The sequence below is a fragment of the Cucurbita pepo genome, chromosome LG01 (assembly GCF_002806865.2).
Source record: "Cucurbita pepo subsp. pepo cultivar mu-cu-16 chromosome LG01, ASM280686v2, whole genome shotgun sequence".
In the NCBI taxonomy this organism is placed as follows: domain Eukaryota; kingdom Viridiplantae; phylum Streptophyta; class Magnoliopsida; order Cucurbitales; family Cucurbitaceae; genus Cucurbita; species Cucurbita pepo.
Genome location: NC_036638.1, coordinates 20,597,525 through 20,615,366, shown reverse-complemented (window position 1 = coordinate 20,615,366; position 17,842 = coordinate 20,597,525). Strand labels below are relative to the sequence as shown.

The following is a 17,842-nucleotide window of genomic DNA, read 5'->3' as shown; positions in this document are numbered from 1 at the left end:
ATTTATTTTACAATTTGAATATATAATTTCATATATTTTATTACGCCTTCGTGGTTTATTATCTTTACATTGAATTCTCCATTTAACAAAGTTGCGCCAGATTATATATTCCCACTCTCTCCTTCTTCGTCTTCTACTCTCTCTCTCTCTCTCTCTTTCTCCCTTTCCCTCCCTCTTTCTCTCTTCTGTAGATCTCTCAGTTCCCTCTGTCGTTCCGAGGGTCCGAGGGTTTCGTTGTTGCCTCAGATCTCGTCTTGCCTTCACTTCCGCTTATAGGCGTCCGATTTCTTTCTCTCTCTCTCTATCTCTCTCGTGCTGTCTTGTTAGATCCGCGTGTGTTATTGCTATCGAGCCATCATGGCGGCCGCCAGCGCTCCGATCACCATGAAGGAAGCCATAACGGTATGNTTTTTTTTTTTTTTTTTTTTTTTTTTTTTTTTTTTTTTTTTTTTTTTTTTTTTTTTTGTTGTTGTAAAATTTTGAATTATGCACTTGCTAAGCTTAATTCGAGGTTGTAATTGTGTGTTGGTCGATGGTCGGGTCTTAGATTGCTCAATTTTGTTCCGAGTTCGCATCCTATGCTACCTGCTTGATTTTTCGATTTAAGTTGTTTTTTATTTTTATTTTTTGCATCTTGTTGTTGGCTCAGATCCGATACTTGTTCTTTTTAGATCTGCGACTCTTTTGTCTTGCATTTGATTCTTCATTTCTGGCTTTTACTTTTTGTATATTGAGTGCGCCAATTTTCTTATGGCGAGATGGATTATATACAGTCATACTAACTGATCGGATTGTGTGATCTGATGAGCTTTCAGCTTCCGAGCATTGGTATTAATCCGCAATTCATAACATTCACGCACGTGACAATGGAATCCGACAAATATATTTGCGTCCGAGAAACAGCACCGCAGAACAGTGTTGTTATTATTGATATGAACATGCCAATGCAGCCGTTGAGGAGGCCTATTACTGCGGACTCAGCTCTTATGAATCCTAATTCTAGAATATTGGCCTTGAAAGGTATTGTATGGTCATGTTGAGTTGAAATTTTTTGTTTTTAAATATTGTGGTGGTAGAAATTCTAGTATAAGAAACACAGTTTCCATATATGAATTCGACGATTTTATTTCTAATCTTGTGTCATTGCGAAGGTTCTATTCCAATGATTTTCAACAACTNGAATTCGACGATTTTATTTCTAATCTTGTGTCATTGCGAAGGATCTATTCCAATGATTTTCAACAACTTGTCTATTGATGGTCAACGTAGTGGAATGTAATTTTAATTCTATCTAATTTGGGGTTGCTTGACCTAAAATCTATTTGAGAAGATCATTTTACATGCTCAAATTTCTAGGTTTTTGAGTTAAACTGATACATTCCTTAACTGGAGTTTCAAACTTAATGCGTATAAAATAAAATATATGATTGGGAAGAGACATTTTAATACACAAAGAGTCACATTTATCTGGAAAGCCAAGATTCATACAATAATTTTTATTTGAAGTATGCTAAATGNAGAGACATTTTAATACACAAAGAGTCACATTTATCTGGAAAGTCAAGATTCATACAATAATTTTTATTTGAAGTATGCTAAACGAACTTGAACATGTGTACTTGTTGTAGTGGCTGTTCTGAACTGAACTCACTCTATGCGAGCTTTATGCTTGTGGAAATAGAAATTCTTCTGGTATTGGGTTTCTACCCATGAGTTGTGCATATATTCTACTTTATTTATTTATTTTTGTATTTTGAACCTTATTTACCTATTTTGCACCATCATGTAGCTCAAGTCCAGGGATCAACTCAAGACCACCTACAAATATTCAACATTGAAATGAAGGCCAAGATGAAATCACATTTGATGCCCGAGCAGGTTGGAACTCCATTCTGTATTTTCAAATTGGATTGTTGAGGCTGTTGCAGAGCATGATTTTCCCGTTGAGATTCACAGTTCATAACACTCACGATTTTTTTTCATTTATAGGTTGTCTTTTGGAAGTGGATAACCCCTAAGACACTGGGCTTGGTCACACAAACTTCAGTATATCATTGGTCCATTGAAGGTTGGGAACATTTTATTATTTTCTTTTCATGTATTTATCTCGGATATTGAACAATTTGTGCTATGGCTTCACTCATTGCTCACTCCTGTATGTCTTCACTCTTGTTTCATGTAGGCGATTCTGAACCTGTGAAAGTGTTTGAAAGAACAGCCAATCTGGTGAACAATCAGATTATAAACTATCGGTGTGATCCGTCTGAAAAGTGGTTGGTTTTGATTGGGATTGCACCTGGTTCACCTGAGGTATGTTACATTTTCTTAAATTCCTGTTCTCCATTAAATGAGAACTTCTTTTAAAAATATTTGCATACAAAAATTNCACCTGAGGTATGTTACATTTTCTTAAATTCCTGTTCTCCATGAAATGAGAACTTCTTTTAAAAATATTTACATACAAAAAATTTCTGAGTGGTCCAAAGGCAAATGACAAAGTTCTTTTTTACCTCCACACATGAAGGAAAAATGACTCATAGCAATTCTGTAAGCCATACATTTAACTGGTATTGGTTAAGTAAGTTTGATTTCAGAATCATGACTGGTCATATAATATACAGTGGTGTAGTTGATTGGGGCCAAAACACTACCAACTCTGTTTATGGTTTATGCTTCATTGTATAATAGTCTTGAATCAGGCTTCTTCCTGAAGCAAATTTGAAGACCATTGCAAGTGCTTTCAGCCTTGGACCATGGAACTTTTTGGTTATGCTTGCCACTCCAATTCCCTATTTTTCTGGTTGGCCCACATTGTAGCCTTTTTGCCTTCTTCTTGATGAATATAAATTGTTGTTTTTGTAGTTTATCTATTTTTTGCCATTTTCTGAAGCTGATGGCGGGCTGAAATTTTATCCTGTTTTCATTTATTGTAATATGTACAAATATTGATGCTATCACAACTCTAGGGTGGATGTGGTTCTGATGTACTTTTCCTTTTAATATAGAGGCCACAACTTGTGAAAGGGAATATGCAACTTTTCTCTGTGGAGCAGCAGAGAAGTCAAGCTCTTGAAGCACATGCTGCATCATTTGCTCAATTTAAGGTAAGAGGCGTTTTTCAGTTCTTGTGCTTTTGGTGTATTCTTTGAACATCATTTTGCTTGATCTGTTTTTTGGTTTGAACAGCTTCCTGGAAATGAGAATCCTTCCACTCTTATATCCTTTGCCACGAAGACACTTAACGCTGGACAGATCACTTCCAAGTTACATGTCATTGAACTTGGTGCCCAGCCAGGTTAGCTTGCTCTTATACATCCTTTTTTCTTTGGGTAAATTTGTTGTTTAGTATCCCGGATTGCTGGGTCATTACATTTGACCTAAACATATTAGGTTTGGCTATTCTCCAACAGCATGTCATACTTTTTTTCTGTGTTTACAATTTTTGTTAGTGCAATTGGTATCCCTAAAATGTATTTACAGCCGTCTGTAGATTGAATCTCTGTCATCAGTATGTTAGATGTAGAATATTCATTTTATTATCCCATCTTTGAAATATGCCTTGTGCCTGGTAGACTGTGATTTCATTTGTTTTCTTACATGAGCTTGGGGATATGTAATGATGTAATTGATCTGAATACATTCATGCACAATTATATCTAGAAAATTGATCCATATTGTTGAGATCTTTGAGTGATGTAAGAAATCACAAAACGAAAACCTTGGAAGTGTCTGAGGATAGTACTGGGAGAACCGAAGCAGGTTGGAAGTAGTTTTATGAAGTCTCAAATAGTGAGGTACTTAGACTTCTGTCAGCATAGTTGCCATAGTAAATTTTTTAAAATGTGATTGTTCACAGGAAAACCATCATTTACAAAGAAGCAAGCAGATCTATTCTTTCCACCTGATTTTGCTGATGACTTTCCTGTGGCAATGCAGGTATTGGAGAGTTACACACTTAGATGAACAAGATTCTAGTAACCCTTTTGTATCAATTTTAGTGATGGTTTTAACTNACTTAGATGAACAAGATTCTAGTAACCCTTTTATATCAATTTTAGTGATGGTTTTAACTTTTTTTTAATTATTATTTACAGATCTCACACAAATATAGTTTGATCTATGTGATCACCAAGCTTGGGTTGTTATTTGTATATGACTTGGAGACAGCTGCAGCAGTATATAGAAATAGGATCAGTCCAGATCCTATATTCTTAACTGCAGAGGCTTCTTCTGTGGGAGGATTTTATGCAATAAACAGGAGGGGTCAGGTGTTACTGGCTACTGTCAATGAACAAACAATTATCCCCTTTGTCAGTGGCCAGGTATGATCATGATCGAATATATATATATATGTATGTATGTATGTATTTTCCCTTCTCATTCTGTATTATATAGGCGAGACTTGTGAAAACTTTTGTTGATTGTGGCAGTTGAACAATCTAGAGCTTGCTGTCAATCTTGCTAAAAGAGGAAATCTTCCTGGTGCTGAAAATCTGGTAAGTTCGGTTGTATAAGCATAGTTCTTTTGCACCCACCATGGGTTAGTTCATTTAATAGTCAATTAGGTGAGTTGGGGTGGTTAAAACCCTGGAGAATCTAATAAAACCAAACAGCACAAAGTGGCGGTGTTGCGTTCAAATAGTTGAAACTTGTTTGACATAGGTTGGTTAGATTTTGGATCTTATAAAATTAGTTTGAGTTGAATACAACCCAAATTAATTAATTAGAAAAAGCACTCGGGATAAAACTTAAGCAATATTAATTTTATGGTGCCTCTTGATTTTTTTTCTTTCAATTTACAAATTTGCAAAGATTGAATTTATAGCTGTGAAATGCTCTAGTATTTCAAGAAATTTCTTTCTTGAAATAGAGGAAATGCTAGAAGTGATCTTTAATTTCAAGTATCTAACTAAGATAAATATATTCTCAGGTATTGATTTTATTTATTTTTATATCGTTTATGTTTGTTTTAAAATAACCTGCTAGAATAGCACGACATGTTCCGTCTTGGTAAAGAGTTGAAATTTTTTCACATAAACTATGCTTTATCCTCATTGCTTCACATTTAAATCTGTGCTGTTGGTTTTCAGTCATGCCATTGTTTGCAACTTTTGGGTGGTTGATACATCTATTTTCACAGGTTGTCCAACGTTTCCAAGAACTTTTTGCTCAAACAAAGTACAAAGAAGCCGCTGAATTGGCTGCTGAGTCTCCTCAAGGAATCCTCCGCACACCAGATACTGTTGCAAAATTTCAGGTATTTTTGTTTTCCCTTCTCTTTTCTCCCAGGTTCATCATGATTTATGGCCTTCTTATGGATATGTGCCATGCTATGCTGGGTTTGCCCCATTTTATTTGGATTTGATCCCTGATTGTAATTTGCACTCTGTATGCACGTATCTATATGTATATTTGCTTTCTTTACTTTCTTTACTTTCTATCCTTTTCCACTGGCGATGGTATTGTTTTCTCTCCTTTTCTTTGAGGTATTAAGTTGTTACACAATTACTATATGCATAGTAACAATGAAAATCAATGATAGCAATTGGAGCATCTTTCCCCCAGTNTTTCTTTGAGGTATTAAGTTGTTACACAATTACTATATGCATGGTAACAATGAAAATCAATGATAGCAATTGGAGCATCTTTCCCCCAGTATGAAACAAGTTAATGTTAGGTTGGAAGACATTATCACAAGAAAAATTGTATCCACAATGATGATTGGATCTTTGGGGCACCTTGGGGCAGGGAGTTCCCTTTTCGTTTTTGAACTATTCCATGGGGTTTTATTAATTATTATATTTATTAAATGATGCAGAGTGTACCGGTGCAAACTGGTCAAACACCACCCCTACTGCAGTATTTTGGAACGTTATTAACAAGAGGAAAGCTGAATGCATTTGAGTCATTGGAACTGTCTCGTTTAGTTGTAAACCAGAACAAGAAGAACCTCCTGGAGAATTGGTTGGCTGATGACAAGTTGGAATGCAGTGAGGAATTGGGGGATCTTGTTAAGGTATGATGTCCACCCGATATTGATGTCACTTTTTCTTGTTTTATAGAAAAAGTTATGTACTCCTTTTCCTTTTACTTAATAATTCATGTTTTGCGTAGACTGTGGATAATGACTTGGCCTTGAAAATCTATATAAAAGCCAGAGCAACGCCAAAGGTTGTTGCTGCCTTTGCTGAGCGGAGGGAATTTGATAAGATCCTTATATATTCAAAGCAGGTAAAGAAAGTTATTTTCTGTGTAATGTAAAGAGTTACCTGATATCATTCTTCAGAGCTTTATTACTCGTGAAATTAGCCATATACTGATTTATCTTTATTATTGTCTTCTGTCTTTCTAAAATTAGTGAAGCATTTACCATTGTAGTTGTTCCGTTAGAATAATATTGATGATTCCAATTATGCTATTAAAATTTTCTTTACTGTTATTTTGTTTATAGTATTATTCATGTAATTATACTTCTCAAAGTATTTAGGTGTTGACATGTTTACATGTTTTGCCTGATGAAGTATACTTCTCTTATCATTAGATATTTCACACGTAGCTCTTGGAAGAAATTTTATATTAGTTTTTCTTGCTGTAGGTTGGATACACGCCAGACTATTTATTCCTTTTGCAAACAATTCTCCGAACGGATCCTCAGGTACACAGATATATATTTGACCCCTGGTACATCATATGTTTAATGGATATCTGGTCCTATAGGAAAAGAAAAAAGCACATTATGTACGGTGTGAAATATCCCCACTCCCCTTCTCCCCTCCCTGTATTGGGAGACAATAATTATNCGCCAGACTATTTATTCCTTTTGCAAACAATTCTCCGAACGGATCCTCAGGTACACAGATATATATTTGACCCCTGGTACATCATATGTTTAATGGATATCTGGTCCTAGGAAAAGAAAAAAGAACATTATGTACGGTGTGAAATATCCCCACTCCCCTTCCCCCCTCCCTGTATTGGGAGACAATAATTTTTTTTCCTGGTTTGTAGGGAGCGGTTAACTTTGCACTGATGATGTCACAAATGGAAGGAGGTTGTCCTGTTGACTACAACACAATAACTGATCTGTTTCTTCAGGTTTGTTATATCTTCAGTGTTTAAGCTTATGAATNGACTACAACACAATAACTGATCTGTTTCTTCAGGTTTGTTATTTCAGTGTTTAAGCTTATGAGTTTTGATAATGGTTGATGGTACAATCATCTTTCTCATCTTGTTTTTCTTGCATCATCAAAGTATGCAGAGTATTTTTTTACTTATCATTTTGTTGCATTACAACTATTTGGACGAATAGATGGTTACATGTGATTCTTATGATATGGTTTCTGCTTTGTCATTTCACAGAGGAATTTGATCCGTGAGGCTACTGCTTTCCTGTTAGACGTTTTGAAGCCAAATCTACCTGAGCATGCTTTCCTCCAGACCAAGGTTCCCCCCACCTTTCTTAATATAACAGTTACCTTTATCTACAGACGACATTATTTCAACTTTTGTATATTGATGATTTGTATTACATAGGTCCTGGAAATCAATCTGGTAACTTTTCCAAATGTAGCTGACGCCATATTGGCCAATGGAATGTTTAGTCATTATGATAGACCTCGAATTGGACAACTTTGTGAAAAGGCTGGGCTTTATGTGCGAGCGTTGCAGGTTAGATCACTTTTAACAACTGCATTCTCTTTTCTGATTCTATATGTATGGTAGGTTTATTGATTTGTTTCTACCTACGTGCAGCATTATACAGAGTTACCAGATATTAAACGAGTCATTGTGAACACACATGCTATTGAGCCACAGGTTTGTCTTGTTAGTACTTGTATCTTTTATCGCCTACCAGGAGTAGTATATTCGATCTTACATATGGTTATCTGCAGTCACTTGTGGAGTTTTTCGGTACCTTGTCTCGTGAGTGGGCTTTGGAGTGCATGAAGGACCTTTTGCTTGTCAATCTCAGAGGCAACCTTCAGATTATTGTGCAGGTAAGCTAACAATCTTTCATTTACTTTTTCTTTTTTGATTTTTCTTTTTCCTGCCGGAAGGGGATGTTATAATAGCATGANGCAACCTTCAGATTATTGTGCAGGTAAGCTAACAATCTTTCAATTTCTTTTTCTTTTTTGATTTTTTTTTCCTGCCTGAAGGGGATGTTATAATAGCGAAAGGAAAAATATTGGTCAAGATATGATGTTTGTTTGTACAGGTTGCAAAGGAATATTGTGAACAGTTGGGGGTTGATGCGTGCATAAAGCTTTTTGAACAATTCAAGTCATATGAGGGCTTGTACTTTTTCTTGGGGTCATATTTGAGTTCGAGGTAATTTTTCTAGTTAGAAAGAATATATTAACTACAGGTAGTTTTTGTAGTTTTATGATTTAATTTAATTTTTAATTTTTGCTCTTTTAACTTTTTGGTACAGTGAGGATCCTGACATTCACTTCAAATACATCGAGTCTGCTGCAAAAACTGGACAAATTAAGGAGGTTGAACGTGTAACAAGAGAATCAAATTTCTATGATGCAGAGAAAACAAAGAACTTTTTGATGGAAGCTAAGCTTCCTGATGCACGTCCTCTAATCAATGTTTGTGATCGGTTTGGATTTGTTCCAGATCTCACACATTACCTGTACACAAATAACATGCTCCGTTACATTGAAGGCTACGTTCAAAAGGTATGTAGCTTTNTTACCTGTACACAAATAACATGCTCCGTTACATTGAAGGCTATGTTCAAAAGGTATGTATTATTGGTATGGTGCATTTTCCACCTCTCCATCTGATTAAAATAATTCCCTTAAGGTTATTATTATTTAAATCACTTTTGGTGGCATAATTTGGTAGGTGAACCCTGGGAATGCTCCTCTAGTTGTGGGCCAGCTACTGGATGACGAGTGTCCTGAAGATTTCATCAAAGGTTTGATTCTCTCAGTTCGTTCTTTGCTTCCCGTGGAGCCTCTAGTGGATGAATGTGAAAAGAGGTGTTGTTTCTAATCCCTTTTTTCTTCGTAGTTTTCTTTCCATATGATTTATATAATGACAATATCTGAGCAATTTATTTGATGCAGAAACCGGTTGCGGTTGCTTACTCAATTTTTGGAGCATCTGGTGAGCGAAGGAAGTCAGGATGTACATGTACATAATGCTCTGGGTAAAATTATTATTGATAGCAACAATAACCCAGAGCACTTCCTCACCACCAATCCGTACTACGATTCCCGTGTTGTGGGTAAATATTGTGAAAAACGTGATCCCACTTTAGCTGTTGTGGCTTATCGACGTGGGCAGTGTGATGATGAGCTTATTAATGTTACAAACAAAAATTCTTTGTTCAAACTGCAAGCAAGGTTAGTGGTGTATTACAAATTTTAATTGTTTATCTAGACTGGAAGCATTAGTAGAGTTTAGTTTATTCATGAATATGAATTTTTATGCAGATATGTGGTTGAGAGAATGGATGGTGATCTTTGGGAGAAGGTTCTTAACCCTGAAAATGAATATAGAAGACAGCTCATTGATCAAGTTGTATCGACAGCCTTGCCAGAAAGCAAGAGTCCGGAGCAAGTTTCAGCTGCTGTCAAGGCTTTTATGACAGCAGATCTGCCACACGAATTGATTGAACTTCTTGAAAAGATTGTCCTTCAAAACTCTGCGTTCAGTGGAAACTTTAATCTGCAAAATCTCCTTATATTGACAGCCATCAAGGCAGATCCTTCCAGAGTTATGGATTACATTAACAGACTGGATAATTTTGATGGACCTGCAGTTGGTGAAGTGGCCGTTGAGGCACAACTATATGAAGAGGCATATGCCATTTTCAAGAAGTTCAACTTGAATGTTCAAGCTGTTAATGTGCTGTTGGATAACATTCAAAGTATTGAAAGAGCTGTGGAATTTGCATTCCGGGTAGAAGAAGATGCAGTTTGGAGCCAGGTGGCAAAGGCTCAATTGAGGGAAGGATTGGTGAGTGATGCTATTGAGTCATTTATCCGTGCAGATGATGCCACGCAATTTCTGGAAGTCATTCATGCTGCTGAGGATGCAAATGTGTACCATGACCTAGTTAGGTACCTGTTGATGGTTAGGGAGAAGGCCAAAGAGCCGAAGGTGGACAGTGAGCTGATATATGCCTATGCTAAAATTGATCGGTTGGCTGAGATCGAAGAATTTATTCTCATGCCAAATGTGGCTAATCTTCAAAATGTTGGCGATCGCTTGTATGATGAAGCCTTATATGAGGCTGCTAAAATTATATTTGCCTTCATATCTAACTGGGCCAAGCTGGCTGTCACTCTTGTAAAACTGAAACAGTTCCAAGGTGCTGTTGATGCAGCACGAAAAGCAAACAGTGCAAAGACATGGAAGGAAGTGTGCTTTGCTTGTGTTGATGCTGAAGAATTCCGCTTGGCACAGATATGTGGTCTTAACATTATTATCCAGGTGAATATGACTGTCAAATTCAACCTGCTTAATTTTTGCTCTCTTTCTCTTTCTTTGCTTTATTTTATTTACCCCCATCCTAGTGTAGCACAACGATGCAAACCAATAGCATTCACTCCTAAGGATGCTGTTTTTTTTTTTAATTTATGGACTTTTGTTTTCCCCTTACTGTGCTATGGTCTGCGATGTGACTCGTTCATTGATTAATCATCCTGTGGTGCCTCAATGGATAGGTGGATGATCTGGAGGAAGTCAGTGAATATTATCAGAATAGAGGATGCTTCAATGAATTGATCTCTCTAATGGAGAGTGGATTGGGGCTTGAACGTGCTCATATGGGTATCTTCACTGAGTTGGGAGTTCTGTATGCCAGATACCGTCATGAGAAGCTTATGGAGCACATCAAACTCTTCTCAACCCGGCTGAATATTCCTAAGCTTATACGAGCTTGTGATGAACAGCAGCATTGGAAGGAACTCACCTATTTGTATATCCAGTATGATGAATTTGATAATGCTGCTACTACCATCATGAATCATTCTCCCGAAGCATGGGATCACATGCAATTTAAAGATGTGACAGTCAAAGTTGCTAATGTGGAATTGTATTACAAGGCTGTGCATTTTTACTTGCAAGAGCATCCTGATCTTATTAATGATCTTCTCAACGTCCTTGCACTTCGTGTAGACCACACACGAGTTGTTGATATTATGAAGAAGGTAATACTTTGGAGCCCCTTTTTAACACTTAAACCTTATTTTAGTAGTCTTCTTGGCTCTTGATGCTGATCACATACCTTCCTCTTGGATATTAGGCTGGTCACTTGCTGCTAGTGAAGCCATACATGATTGCAGTTCAGAGCAACAATGTGTCTGCTGTGAATGAGGCCTTAAATGGAATTTACGTTGAAGAGGAAGACTATGACAGATTGCGTGAATCAACTGATTTGCACGATAATTTTGATCAAATAGGCCTTGCACAGAAGGTGAAGTGATATTTTTCATCTGGATGAGTAACAAACCTGGTTGCACAAAATTTAATAATGTGTTTTTGTGCAGATTGAGAAGCATGAGTTACTTGAAATGAGACGCGTTGCTGCCTACATATACAAAAAAGCAGGAAGATGGAAGCAATCTATTGCCTTGTCAAAGAAAGACAATCTCTACAAGGATGCAATGGAGACAGCATCGCAATCTGGTGACCGTGAACTTGCTGAGGAGTTGCTTGTTTACTTCATTGAGCAGGTATGTTTCATCTTTATAGTTTTCTTAGAAAAGCATGTTCATGCCTTTTGACTAAAAAAATNTGCTGAGGAGTTGCTTGTTTACTTCATTGAGCAGGTATGTTTGATCTTTATAGTTTACTTAGAAAAGCATGTTCATGCCTTTTGACTAAATTTTTTTGATTCATACGTTGAATTTAAGTTACTACAAGTGATGTAGGCCAATGGTTAAAAGTACCTGAAGACCCAATAATTGAAAATTATGTCAAAGGGATCAAATTGTTTTCACTGGATGTAAAAAGACACTTTGTAATTATTTTTCTGTTTGAACTCGGGTCTAAAATTTCAGTCATTTATTGAATGCTAAATATCACTACAAATGGGATGTACACAATTTGNAGACACTTTGTAATTATTTTTCTGTTTGAACTCGGGTCTAAATTTTCAGTCATTTACTGAATGCTAAATATCACTACAAATGGGATGTACACAATTTGAACAGAAAATCCATTTTTTAAATTTGGGTCAAATAGACCAAATTGTCATCTCCAGATGCAAATGAAAGCTTTTCTACATTTCCTATGTGGANAATTGTCATCTCCAGATGCAAATGAAAGCTTTTCTACATTTCTTATGTGGACACTGGTCACTTGGTGCTTTTGTACACAATTTGAACACTGGTCACTTGGTGCTTTTGTTTGTGGTGGTCTTTATCTCACATCTAATGTAATGGGTTGGACGGAGAGATTTGCAAATCTGTTAAATCTTTGTTTCATCTGGTTGTCACAACGCTTTCAGGAAGTGTCTATGACATGCTTACCATTTAAAAACAATGAAAAGATTCACTATATGATTTCTCACTTCTTGAATCTGTTATACATTTAGGCATTTTCTATCTTGACTTGAGTTGTGAATGGAATTATTTTTAATGTTTTCGTGAATGGTTTCTGTACAGGGAAAGAAGGAATGCTTTGCTTCATGCCTCTTTGTTTGTTATGACTTAATTCGAGCAGATGTTGCTCTTGAACTTGCCTGGATCAACAACATGGTCGACTTTGCTTTCCCATACCTGTTGCAGGTGACTTGTCTTACTTCCTACCATTTTCTAATATCTAGGTTTATTGGTAGGACTTCAAATCTGGAGACACTTTGGTTTCCACCAATGTCTCCTAGGAACCTGGAAACTTGGGCTTTGGTTGTGATGAAATTGCTCTTCCAAGTCGAGGCATTAGCATAGTAGAATGTGGTCGAGGCATTAGATTTTGTGTGGCCTTTGCCATTGGCTTTTCTTGGATGTTATGATTGTCCACGTAGTATAGTAGTATGTGGCCTGATGAAAATTTTTCTTCATGTCCCAGTTTATCCGAGAATATACAGGAAAGGTTGATGAACTTGTGAAGGACAAGATTGAGGCTCTTAAAGAGGTCAAGGCAAAGGAGCAGGAAGAGAAGGACGTTATTGCTCAGCAGGTAAAACCTAGGCCTTGTCGTTTGCTCTTATCCATAGCCTTGCTGTAGACCTCTACAGTTTTGCATCATCTCAACGGTTGTTTCTTTCTGTATTCTAAATTGTGAGTTTCAACTGCAGAACATGTATGCTCAGTTGCTGCCTCTTGCTTTGCCTGCACCGCCAATGCCGGGTATGGGAGGAGGACCAGGAATGCCAGGTTATGCACCCGCACCACCCATGGGTGGGATGGGAATGCCTCCAATGCCACCTTTCGGAATGCCACCAATGGGTAGCAGCTATTAACACAGAAAAACCTAAAAAAAAAAAAAAAAAAAACTCGGGAATCGACCATAGATTCTAGGGAGAGTTCAACCTTGCAATTATAGGGGGCTTTTCTTACATAAATTTTATGCTTCTCCCCCACTTCTTCCTCGATGGGTAAAAAAATTCTTGAATTTTTGTCATTCTGTTCCTGTTTTATAGTGTTATGGACTTGTCTTGTAATATTCTTTTGGTAGCGCAGGCATTTTTTTCGGATGCTGGTGCAGCAACCTGAGGGTTCTGTATTTTAAGATTCTTTTTTTCTCCTCCACTGTAGCCTGGCCTTTCATTAGGAAATGCTGCTTTGAACGACGATAAAAACTAGATTCATAGAATTATCTGTCTTTTGTTTGGTTCCCTTTCCATTCTTTTGTCGATGGATATTTGCCTTATGTTTTATCGGTATTCTTTGAGTGAGAAGGACTTTCATTTTGTACTTCTGTTGTGGATCATTCTTTCTCAATTTTCATGAGCTTGAAAATTAACGAGTTCACAACTTTATCGTTCTTCCCGAGTAATTTCCATTTGAATATTCTGTTTTATGGCTGAATGGATAAAGTGGTCATGTGAGTTTCAGTATCATTTTCTATTATTTTCTTTTAGTTGTTGTCTCTGTAATTTGTTATAGATAACATCCCAATGCTTTAGGGCGAGCTGATGAAGGGATATCTATGGACATACGGACTGGAACCTCAGCAAAACTCAACTTCTATTCAAGTTTTATATTATTTACAAATCAGGGGAAGAAATTTAGCAATGCATTATGCCAATTTTCTGCTATGTAGGAAATACTCGGTCAATGACAATGGTGCTTATAGCGGCTACCGAGTATAGTCCACTGACTTCTATATCAATATTTATATATATGGGTTAGCAATATTTATAAGGTATTTCTTAAACCATGTAACATTTTGTATATTAGCAATATTTATAAGGTATTTCTTAAACCATGTAACATTTTGTACTTTTATGTGCTATGCATACATACACTTCCAAACATTTCAGGACAGGAAATTACATATTCAAGTTTTGTCTACTGATTGAGAGAGTAACAATATATATTAATTTATCTACTGGCTTGAATTAGCAAAATAATGCATGGACCAACTTCACATGTTGATTCCAGTCATCCTTTACAAATTTAGCAGAAAAGAACAACAATAAATTATTTTGAATTGATAGAATATTTCGTGTAATCTAATTTATTTGAACAGCTCTTTGATAAGAGTCGTATCGTTTATCCAAGTTGCAGAGTTGCGGCTGCAGAGGAGAGGAGAGGAGAGGAGAGGAGAGGANTGCAGAGGAGAGGAGAGAAGAGAAGAGGGCAATTATATGGTGGACAAGAACACGTTAGAGTTGTATCATTGAAAACGCAACCTTGGGATTTGCCACATTTTTCTTGCATCTATTGCCGACGAAATTATTCCTCTCGTTTCTCATCCCTATCCATATCCCTATCCCTATCCACTCACCACACTCTTCTCATCTACCTGAAGTAAATGGTGCCCAGAAAAATCTCCTCTTCTGCTCATGACCTGTTCCAAATCTACAGGATCATCGAGTTAAAAAAAAAAAAATTAAAATCATGGGCACCACATGATTTTGAGATGGGACTTTTGTAAATTTGAGTAGTTTATCAGAAGTCTTTATCAATCTTTAATGTCCTCTTTACATTCAATTACAATGTTTGTGCAAATGGGGGCCCTACACTATGGCCCTCCTTTTTGCATTGCACTTCAAGCTTTGTTGTTTGCTTCTGTAAAGGAAGACTACTGAGTTTCTTTTTGAACAAGCCGATGTGGGAAGGCCCTCTTTTCTCTCTCTTCTTTCTCTTGAGGAATCCAACTCAGGAGCTGAGGCTATGATTGGTGAAGTTGTTGAACGTTTCCTTTTTCCCTGTTTTTATCTTTTACGTGACTACACTGTGAACAGGCACATCCACAAAGCTACATGAAAAGTTGCCTACAAAAAGATCCATAAATTCCTTAGAAACATGGAAAACCTGTTTGATAGGGAGGTAAGGGCCCATTTTAGCTTTGAGACCCACGTCGGTTAGAGAGGGAAAACAAACATTTCTCATAAGGGTGTGGAACTTTCACTAGTAGATGCGTTTTAAATTTTTTTAAGGAAAGCCCGAAAAGGAAAACCCAAAGAAGGCAAGATCTGTTAGCGGTGGGTTTGGGTTGTTATAAATGGTATCAGAGCCAGCGGACGGTGTGCCAACGATGATATTGGGCATCCAATGGGAGTGGATTGTGAAATCTCACATCATTTGGAGAGGGGAAGACGCTCGGCCCCAAGAGGGTGGATTGTGAGATCCCACATTGGTTGGCAAGGGGAATGAAACATTCCTTATAATAGAGGTGTGGAAACCTCTCCCAAGACTTGTTTTAAAACCTTGAAGGGAAGCTCATAAGCGAAAGCTCAAGGAGGACAATATCTGGTGGACTTGGGTTGTTACAAATTGTATCAGAGCCAAACACTCGATGTGTCAGCGAGGACGCTAAGCCCTCAAAGAGGGTGGGTTGTGAGATCCCGCATTGGTTGGAGAGGGGAACAAAACATTCCTTATAAGGGTAGGCTTGGGTTGTTACAAATGGTATTAGAGCCAGACACCCAGTGTGTCAGCGAGAACGTTGGCCCCCAAATGGGGTGGGTTGTGAGATCCCACATCGCTTGGAAAGGGGAACGAAACATCCTTTAAGGGTGTGGAAACTTGTGTGCTAACGAGGACATTGGGGCCTCAAAGGGAGTGGGTTGTGAGATCCCGCATTGGTTGGAGAGGCGAACGAAACATTCCTTATAAAGGTAGGCTGGGGTTGTTACAAATAGTATCAGAGTCGGACACCCGGTGTGTCAGCGAGGACATTGGGCCCCCAAATAGGGTGGGTTGTGAGATCCCATATCGGTTAGAGAGGGGAACAAAACATTCCCGTATAAAGGTAGGCTTGGGCTGTTACAAATGGTATCAGAGCAAGACACCGACCGGTGTGCCAGCGAGGACGCTGGACCCCAAGGGGGGTGGATTGTGAGATCCCACATTGAGTGGAGAGTAGAACGAAATATTCCTTTAAGAGTGTGGAAACTTGTGTGCCAGCAAGGACGCTAGGCCCTACGGGAATGGACTAGGAGATCCCACATTGGTTGGAGATGGTAACTAAACATTCCTTACAAGGGTGTGGAAACCTGTGTCAGCGAGGGCGCTGGCCCCAAGGGGATGGATTGTGGACTTGGGCTGTTACAAATTTATCAAAGCTAGACACCAGGCGGTGTGCCAGCGAGGACGCTGGACCCCAAGTAGGGTGAATTTTGAGATCCCATATCGGTTGGAGAGGAGAACGAAACTTTCCTTATAAGGGTGTAGAAACCTGTGTGCCAGTGAAGACACTGGGCCCTAAGGGGGTGGATTATGAGATCCCACAACGGATGGAACCGAGGACGCTGGGCCCTAAGGGGATGGATTGTGAGATCCCACAACATTTGGAGAGGGGAACGAAACATTTCTTATAAAGGTATGAAAACCTGTGTGCCAACGAGGACGCTAGGTCCCAAGGGGGGTGGATTGTGAGATCCCATATCGGTTGGAAAGGGGGGTGGATTGTGAGATCCCATATTGGTTGGAGATGGGAGTTGGAGAGGGGAACGAAAACGAAACATTTCTTATAAAGGTGTGGAAACCTGTGTGCTAGCAAGGACACTGGCCCCAATGGGGTAAATTGTGACATCCCACATCTATTGGAGATGGGAGTTGGAGAGGGGAACAAAACATTCCTTATAAGGGTGGAGATGGGAGTTGGAGAGGGGAACAAAACATTCCTTATAAGGGTGTGGAAACCTGTGTGCCAACAAGGACGCTGGGCCAAGGGGGTGGATTGCGAGATTTCACATCGATTGGAGAGGGAAACGAAACATTTTTTATAATGGTGTGGAAACTTGTGTGCCAGCGAGGACGCTGAGCCCCAAGGGAGTGAATTATGAAATCCCACATCCGTTGGAAAGGGGAACAAAACATTCCTTATAACGATGTGGAAACCTCTTTCTAACATAAGCATGTTAAAAACCTTCGGGGAAAATCTAAAAAAAGACAATATCATGAAGTTTGAGGAGTTTGAGGAGAGATTCAAATCTGAGTCCCAGTTCTTTCTCTATGCTTTAAATTCTCTTCATAATGAATGGATAAGATTGAAAGGGAAAGAAAGGAAAATTTTTTGCTGTGGCCCATGAAAGAAATCGCCACAAATCCTAATGGNTATGCTTTAAATTCTCTTCATAATGAATGGATAAGATTGAAAGGGAAAGAAAGGAAAATTTTTTGCTGTGGCCCATGAAAGAAATCGCCACAAATCCTAATGGGTGGGAGTAGATTGTGTAGGGAGAAAAAAAAAAAAAAAAAAA

At 38.1% G+C, this 17,842-nt stretch overlaps 1 protein-coding gene across 1 annotated transcript; it reads left to right on the top strand.

Annotated features, from left to right (window-relative positions):
• Positions 1-83: 83 nt before the first annotated feature.
• Positions 84-13,883, top strand: LOC111782079 (clathrin heavy chain 1). Its single transcript, XM_023662865.1, has 30 exons — positions 84-402; positions 816-1,020; positions 1,790-1,878; positions 1,990-2,068; positions 2,183-2,310; positions 3,006-3,104; positions 3,187-3,295; positions 3,857-3,936; positions 4,095-4,322; positions 4,431-4,496; positions 5,141-5,257; positions 5,819-6,016; positions 6,115-6,231; positions 6,596-6,655; positions 7,009-7,095; positions 7,363-7,446; positions 7,537-7,671; positions 7,756-7,818; positions 7,896-8,000; positions 8,222-8,334; positions 8,438-8,690; positions 8,860-8,996; positions 9,084-9,362; positions 9,453-10,455; positions 10,689-11,174; positions 11,270-11,440; positions 11,514-11,699; positions 12,633-12,755; positions 13,036-13,146; positions 13,265-13,883. The coding sequence occupies exons 1-30, from the start codon at positions 358-360 to the stop codon at positions 13,427-13,429; spliced, it is 5,121 nt and encodes a 1,706-aa protein (XP_023518633.1). The 5' UTR covers positions 84-357; the 3' UTR covers positions 13,430-13,883.
• The last annotated feature ends 3,959 nt before the right edge of the window (positions 13,884-17,842 follow it).